Source organism: Asparagus officinalis, chromosome 9 (assembly GCF_001876935.1).
Source record: "Asparagus officinalis chromosome 9, Aspof.V1, whole genome shotgun sequence".
NCBI lineage: Eukaryota > Viridiplantae > Streptophyta > Magnoliopsida > Asparagales > Asparagaceae > Asparagus > Asparagus officinalis.
In genome coordinates this window covers 65,106,681-65,114,521 of record NC_033802.1, presented here as the reverse complement: position 1 = coordinate 65,114,521, position 7,841 = coordinate 65,106,681, and the positions used below count along the sequence as shown (strand labels likewise).

The following is a 7,841-nucleotide window of genomic DNA, read 5'->3' as shown; positions in this document are numbered from 1 at the left end:
ATCCGCGTGACGGTTTACCCGGATCCGACAAACCATCGCCCCCAATTTTGCCTCCTCCCTGAAAGCTCGCTCCTTTTCTGCTCACACAATAACTGAAGGTTTCGAATTGGGAGCGAATCTAGGGTTCAATCTCGATTTCGGATGGTAAGAGCTCCGAACTGCTTCTTATAGCTGCAAATTTCTCTTTTTTTTGACTCAACTTTATTCGATTTGGTAAATTTTATATAATATAATTTAGTGTTAAATTCTTTTCTCTTCAATGAGAAATTGCAATGTAATTATTCGATGGGCAATTGTGAAATTGGGGGAAGTTACCGTTCGACGTTAAATTCAATGCGATGTTTGTTTAATTTTCGTAATCGATTTGCTTTTAGTCGGGAAAGGTTATCAGTAGAAAGTTTAGAATCTATTTTTTTAGTGCTATTTTGATGTATTGAGTACGGGCGCTTTCACTACAACTGAAAAAACCCCAGCTAAAATAGGATTAGGGTTTAGGAGATTGATGTGGTCTTCAAGTTTCCTTCTTTGGATACCGGAGGCTATTACCTGAAATAATTAGGATTCCTAATTGGATTAGGATTTGACAATTTAACCTATAAGTATACGGGTTGAGGGATTTTTTTTTCTGCGAAGAATTGAAGAGATTTTTGCAAACAGAACTAGTGTTCAAGTTGAGACAGAGCCTGCCAAGGATTCTTGTGAATATTGACTAGGTATGCTATTTGCTCTTTGATTTCATGCTTAGATTTTTTTATTAAGTATTATTTGTACACATGGTACTAGTTTCTTTACTACCTGGCTTTAAGACCAATTATTTCAGTTTTACTCTCTCAGATCCTAAGACAATTTCAAGCAAATGATTGCAGACTCAGTTCCAGGAACTTATTTGTTCACTTACTGCACGTAAATTGTTTTAAAGAATATTTTTTATATTGAATCATTAAAAGTCGCCAAGCTTTCTGATTTTACAGTTTTTATCTGGATTGACCCCCCAAAAACACAGTTTCTACCATTAAATGTTCTGAAGAGCTGTAACTACAACTCGCAATGCTAACTGAAATAGGATTTTGGGATTTGGCTTTTGATCCCCTAGTTTTAGTAGGACTCGACATAATTCCTGCCTAAAAGATTTCGATGTTGATGTTATCTTAAGGTTTCCTGATCTGGATAGTAATTAATTGGAAAGGATTGTAGGTCTTTTCTCCCCCGAACTAAAAGAGGATTTGAAGTTTAATTTGGAAGTCCAGTAAAAGAGCAGAAATTAGGAGACTGTCAGCTGAAACAATTACGATTCCTAATAGGATTAGGATCTGGCAATTAAGAATTATAAATACAGGGTTTGACGCTTTAAAAACAAAAAAACAATTGAAGAGATTTTTGAGAAGAGAATTGCATTTTAGTTTTTACTACTTGATTTCTCATAGTAAGAATTGCTAATATTTGATTTCTCGTAAATGATACTGAGGCGTTCTTACTATTTGTTACTATTGATGCGATTTTTTCTATTTGTTTCCTAAGTTGCTTACATGTGAATAACTTACAGTCTCTCTAATTGTGGTGTTTTATTTTACAGCAATATGCCTCGGAAGACAAATTATGGAAAATACTACGAGGAAGACTATGATGATTATGATGATTATGATGAGCACGACTATGATGAATTGGAAGTGAATAGTTATAATCATGGCAGTGAAATAAATAATTGCTCTTATTCCGAAGATGGGCATGGTCATGGTGAGTTACATATAATATGTACTTTGATGATTTATGCTTATACAGTTTTAATTTCTTTGTCTTTTTATATATGCTCTATACTCATAATGTCATTATGCTGTTGATTTATCTTCGGATACATGAAGACGAGTCATCGATGGAGATATGACATGACGATCCTTAAAATGTAGGGGACATGGACATAATACAAAAAGTAATAAACATATGCATAACACATCAAAATACCTAATAGGAGGTCCGTAGGTCATGCTTTACAAATACTAGGGAAAAAATTAACCTCGATAATTAACATAGGTAAATTATAAAAGAACAATATTTGAACAATATTTGAATAAAAGAAAAATATTTGAAACTCCAAGCTAATACCCAGCTAATATGAGCCGATGGTGTTTCTTACCTGATTTTGAGGCATATGTTCTTATACTAAATTATCATCTAAATCAATATCATAAGGTACGTTTTAAATTATATCAGAATTAGACGGCTTTGCAATCCTCGATGTAGTACATGGATCACCTCTTCTCATGCAAGAGGATCGGGATGATGCTCAACATGCAACCTTTAGATTTTTTTTTTAAAGAGCAAAACAAATGGGCCTCTTTTTCTGATTTTCTAGAATTTGGCATAGGTCTGCGGTGTCTGCTATATAATTCTTTTTGGTACACTTGCCTTGCTGATGTGAGCGTGAAGTGACTGGCCTTCATAATTTCTGCTAATTTGCCTCTAATCTGTATTTGTTTTACAAAAAAGAGTAACGTCAGATGTCATGCTTATCTTAAGGTTGTTTATTAGTTACTAACAGTTTGTTCTGTTTGTTCTGCGCATTTACCAACTAAGATGTAAATATATACAAACTTGACCCTTTACACTTAGGAAGCTTGTGTTAATTGTTTATAGATATAATTATAATTGGGAGAGGGAAAAAAAGTATTTTGGTTCTTTTCTTGCTTGCATAGGCTATGACTTATGGTAAGTAAATGTCATAACAGAGTTTGAATCTCTGTGTCTTATCTGCTCATGCTGCTTTTTGCTGTAACAGGAAAAAAGCCATCCCTGAAAGATAAGACAGCTAGGAAGTCTGAGCTTTGGCGTTGTTCATTTTGCACGTATGATAATGACGGAAGCTCATTATCTTGCGACATGTGTGGAGCTTGTCAAGATTCCTCTGTTGATTTAGGCAACCATAGGGAAGCTGCCGTTCCTAACTACAAAGAACCTTGTGAGTTGATCATTCTTAATTACACAAGATTTCTGATTTTCCTCTACAGACGCGAATGCAGTTGCCAATTCTTTTTTTCCTACTTTATTACCATGCAAATATTTAGTTGACAGATTCCTCACAACCATAAGCATCACTAACAGTTCCTGTGTATTCTTTCAGCATCTACTAGTATTTCACCCAATGAAGTACCAAGAAGTTCATCTGGATCTTTACCTAAACCGAGTCATCAGAATGGAATTGAGAGCAGCAATATCAGGGAGAAAAGAGAGATGCCACAGGATCTACCTGGCAAGCTCGACAATGTGAAGTTGGACGATACTTTCACAAGTATTGGAAATGATAATGGAATACCGAGCAGTTCTTCTGGGTTTTTATCTGAACCGAGACCTCCCAATGGATCTGAGAGCAGGGTCAGGGAGAAAACTGATATTCCACATAGCATAACAAGCAAGGTTGACTATACGCCGGAGAAATGGATGTTGAATTACCAAGAGCAAGGACTCTTCAATCAGTTGAATCTTGCAATAGTAAGTAAATTCTTTGGGTTAGCCTAGTGAGCTATGCTCCACAATTCATCAGACTATGTGTACTTACCGCCATATTAGTTATTTAACTTGAATCATATTGTCAACAATTTTATCAGGTGGGCCATGTTGATTCTGGGAAATCCACATTATCAGGTAGGCTGCTACATCTATTGGGTCGAATATCTAAGAAAGAAATGCACAAATATGAGAAGGAGGCGAAACAAATGGTATGTTATATACTCGCAGATACACTATTATTTTATTGCACACTCTGTCATGGCTCATAGAGGGACTGCAGAGCTGCATGGGCTGAGTTTAGCATAGAGCAGTCTAGGGGAACTTACAGCAGGATGTTTATTATCTGATAACTTTAACATTGCAACTCATTTTCTAGCCCAGCTTGCTCAATTGGCATTCAGCATTCTCAGCAGCTTAAACAACAAATTTATTCTAATTTTTTTTAGTTGCTGAACATGATTTAATCATTGTACAATGATTTGCAACTGCAGGGAAAGGGATCATTTGCTTATGCATGGGCGATGGATGAAAGTTCTGAAGAGAGGGAAAGGGGTGTAACAATGACAGTGGCTGTTGCATATTTTGACTCCAAAAAGTACCGGGTGGTTTTGCTGGATTCCCCAGGACATAAAGATTTTGTATCAAATATGATATCCGGTGCTACACAAGCAGATGCTGCTGTTCTTGTTGTTGATGCTTCCAAAGGATCCTTTGAAGCAGGTATGGATGGTATTGGCATTGGACAAACAAAGGAACATGCTCAACTTATTCGGAGTTTTGGTGTCGAGCAACTTATTGTTGCTGTCAATAAGATGGATACCGTGGAATTCTCTAAGGAAAGATTTGATTTTATTAAATTGCAACTTGGTTCTTTCCTCCGTTCCTGTGGATTCAAGGAATCATCTGTCACTTGGGTTCCACTTAGTGCCATGGAAAATCAGAATTTGGTGTCAAGTGCTTCAGACAAGCGTTTGATATCTTGGTAAGATCCAGTTAATGAGCAACTCTTCTCTATATTTTTCTCACCTTGAAATACATGTAAACAGACATTAATACTTTCTCAACTTGAAATATATCTATTAATATTTATTGCATCTCTAGATGCGCAGAATCTTTTTTGAATATTCTATAGTATTTATGGCTTGGCATGCAATATTTGCCATGGAAGTGGTTATTAGCTTAACCCATCTTAGGAAGTAAAACTGAGCCATGTTTGTAAAAACAGGAGTTTTCTTTAAAATAATATTGATTTTGAAGCACTAGTACTATGGCAGATATTTAGGCCCTAAAAAATGGTCTAGACGCATGCCATCTTGGCCTTCCAGACACACAATTAATTTAAATTGATGAATTCGTTACCATTTTCTTCAAAAAACTCCAATTGGTTATTTCAGATCGGTTGGGTTATTTCTTATGCTAGAGGTTCTTCTTATGGACTATATTATCATGCGTCAATTTTGTAGGTTTCAGGGGCCATGCCTTTTGGATGCAATAGATTCCCTGCAACCTCCCCTGCGGGATATTTCAAAGCCACTTCGTATGCCTATCTGTGATGTGACCAAGTTTCAATCACAGGGGCAGCTTGCTGCCAGTGGGAAGCTTGAGGCCGGTGCTGTTAAAAATGGTTCAAAGGTCATTTATTTTTCTGTTCTCATTTTATCTTTTTTTATTTTTTTTCCTGGCTGTACTTTCATCTCTCTGTTTGCATGGTTATGGATTTTCTGATTGTTCTGCTGTTCTTGCTTAAATTGTGCAGTCTGTTTCAATTGCTTATTTATAACATGGGATTTTTTGATTATAGGCATATATAATCGCGAAGTAGCTACTTTTTTTTAGTTATTTATTTTTATAACTTTTCTTACATTCTGTTTTCTCCTTTATTTTGTTCTTGCAAACAGTATTCTGGTTTATAAAGATCATTTGATGTACCTATGTGTTTTTCTTGTTATAATTTATGTATACTTCATCTTTACTGGCAAGGACTAATTTTCTCCTCGAGAACAACTTTGTGGACAACTTACTGACTTGTTAACAAAAGTCAAAGTTAGCTGAAAGATAAACAATAATACAGCAAAGTCTAAAGCAGTAAATAAGAAATAACAATGACAATGCAGTACATAAAATTAAAACTTCGGCTCTGATTGTCTTATTATCAGTTTAGGATTGGTCTCTGGGCTAATGTCAGCTCATAGTATGCCCTCTATCACAACACATTGGATTCTCTTTGATTGAAAATTCTGTTCTTTCTTTTCTCTTGATAACTTGGCTAATTTCATCCATGTTAAAGATGTCTTTGTTTTTTATGTTGTCAATTTAAATTTGTTTATCATTTCATTGCCTAGGCATATATTGGACTTATGAAAAGCTCATTTTGGTTGATCTTATGCATCAAAACAAAAATGGAAAGCGGAAAATAATAGAATAGAAAGCATTTCATTCACAACCAAAGAGAACAACTGACAAACCTTTGTGGTTTTAGTGGGAAAAGGCATCCTCTAATGTTTTCAACTGGCTATTTCACCCCAAGTTGCTCCAGTTTTCATTTGCACTTAAAATACCCCAAAAGTTACACCATTAACTTTAATACCCCAAAGTTTTTGTTAAAAAAAAAACAAAGTTGATACCCCTAAGTTTTAGTTTGCCAACAAAATACACCAAAGATCCACAAGATTTAACTTTGATACCCCAAACATATAACTTCTGTTAAATTTTTGTTAAAGTTTGGGGGATTAAAGTTAAATTTTTGTCAAGGATTTGGGGTATCAATGTTAAAACTTAAAAATGAGGTAGACTTTGGGGGTATGTTTTGGGCAAAAAAAACCTTTGGTGTATCAAAGTTAAAAATAGAGTAAACTTTCGGGTACTTTAAGCACATACACTATAGTCTTATTACTTCTCCTAATTGGTGCATTTAGCAGCTATTATGTGGACCTGTGTTGACGATTTGGGGTGATTGCAGGTTTTGTTGATGCCTTCAGGAGAGTTGGCTACTGTGCGATCTATTGAGCGTGACTCATATGCTTGTTCTGTAGCACGAGCTGGGGACAACGTCGCTATCAGTTTGCAGGGAATTGACTGGAGCCATGTAATGCCAGGTGGCGTGCTGTGCCACCCTGATTTTCCTGTTGCTGTAGCGACCTCTTTGGAATTGAGGATTATTGTCTTGGACATTACTGTACCAATTCTAATTGGATCTCAGGTGATCAGCCCCTCACATGATCATATCAAGTCTATTAGTGATCTTTTATAACAACAACAAAATATTCTTTATTGAAAATTTTTGGGTTCGGCTACATGAATCTTATTCTTCTGTGTTCGGTTTTATTAGGCGTCATTTGACGAAGTGAGGGGATTTAGTACAATTAACCCTCCTTAACCTGCAAACACAATTTTATTTGACACGGTGTATAGTGAGTTAACCTGGCTTAATTTGCTAACTGCAAACATTGTAAAGGGATTAAAATAATCCCTCTAGACGGGTTAAGAAAAGTTTATAACTTTGAAATGAGGTGTTTGTTAATCTGCCTTTTGGTTAAAGAAATAACCTCTTTATTTATTTTAAAAAAAAAATTTGTAATAATCCTCTCTTCTGAAACAAAGACCGCAAGGATTATAATAATAACATAACGGGTTAACGAATTTAATGCTTCTTTCTTTTAAATGGGTTAAGTAGCTTAACCGTTTTTCCTTAAAATCTTCGCTAATTAGGATTGTAATTGATATCTCCAGCAATAAGTTAAACCGCCATATATCCTTTTTTTCCCCTCTATGAAGTTCTTTTTATGTCCTCCTTGCTTCATTAATTATAATCTTATGACCTCTTCTATTTGGTACATTTATTGGTCTTTGTTGCACTTGGTCAAACCATCTCAATTGATTCTTTCTCATTATAGTCTTATCAACCTCTATCATCGATCTTATAGATAAGCAAAAATTGCAGGTTGAGTTTCATATTCACCATGCAAAGGAGGCAGCAAGAGTAGTTAAGATAATCTCTCTCCTTGATCAAAAAACCGGGAAGGTCTCTAAGAAATTACCGCGCATCCTCAAAGCCAAACAAAGTGCTGTTATTGAGGTAAGTCAAACAAAACAATTTCCTTGCTCATTTATGGAAACTTGCCCCATTTGATAATCATTGGTATCACATTTGAAATGCCAAATGGTACCCTTTTGAAACAATAAACTCTTACCTTCATGTTTGTACTGATAAGAGGTTGTTCCTGTATACAGGTGGCTTTGGATGAAGCAGTTTGTGTCGAAGAGTTCTCAAAATGTCGAGCCCTTGGAAGGGTATTCCTTCGATCTTCAGGAAATACCGTTGCAGTTGGTGTTGTGACTCG

At 35.6% G+C, this 7,841-nt stretch overlaps 1 protein-coding gene across 2 annotated transcripts in view; it reads left to right on the top strand.

Annotated features, from left to right (window-relative positions):
- The window catches only part of LOC109824043 (HBS1-like protein), an 8,102-nt gene continuing 261 nt past the window's right edge, over positions 1 to 7,841 (top strand). The window contains exons 1-10 of one of the 2 annotated variants that reach the window (XM_020390565.1): positions 1 to 144; positions 1,574 to 1,734; positions 2,774 to 2,953; positions 3,116 to 3,483; positions 3,600 to 3,710; positions 3,993 to 4,483; positions 4,965 to 5,133; positions 6,461 to 6,700; positions 7,442 to 7,576; positions 7,732 to 7,841. The exon at positions 7,732 to 7,841 is cut by the window's right edge and continues 261 nt beyond it. In XM_020390565.1, coding sequence (XP_020246154.1) covers positions 1,578 to 1,734; positions 2,774 to 2,953; positions 3,116 to 3,483; positions 3,600 to 3,710; positions 3,993 to 4,483; positions 4,965 to 5,133; positions 6,461 to 6,700; positions 7,442 to 7,576; positions 7,732 to 7,841 — 1,961 coding nt within the window. In that variant the 5' untranslated portion in view covers positions 1 to 144; positions 1,574 to 1,577. Of the gene's footprint in view, positions 145 to 618; positions 714 to 1,573; positions 1,735 to 2,773; positions 2,954 to 3,115; positions 3,484 to 3,599; positions 3,711 to 3,992; positions 4,484 to 4,964; positions 5,134 to 6,460; positions 6,701 to 7,441; positions 7,577 to 7,731 lie in introns of those variants that run through there. The other variant, XM_020390566.1, reaches the window with a different exon arrangement.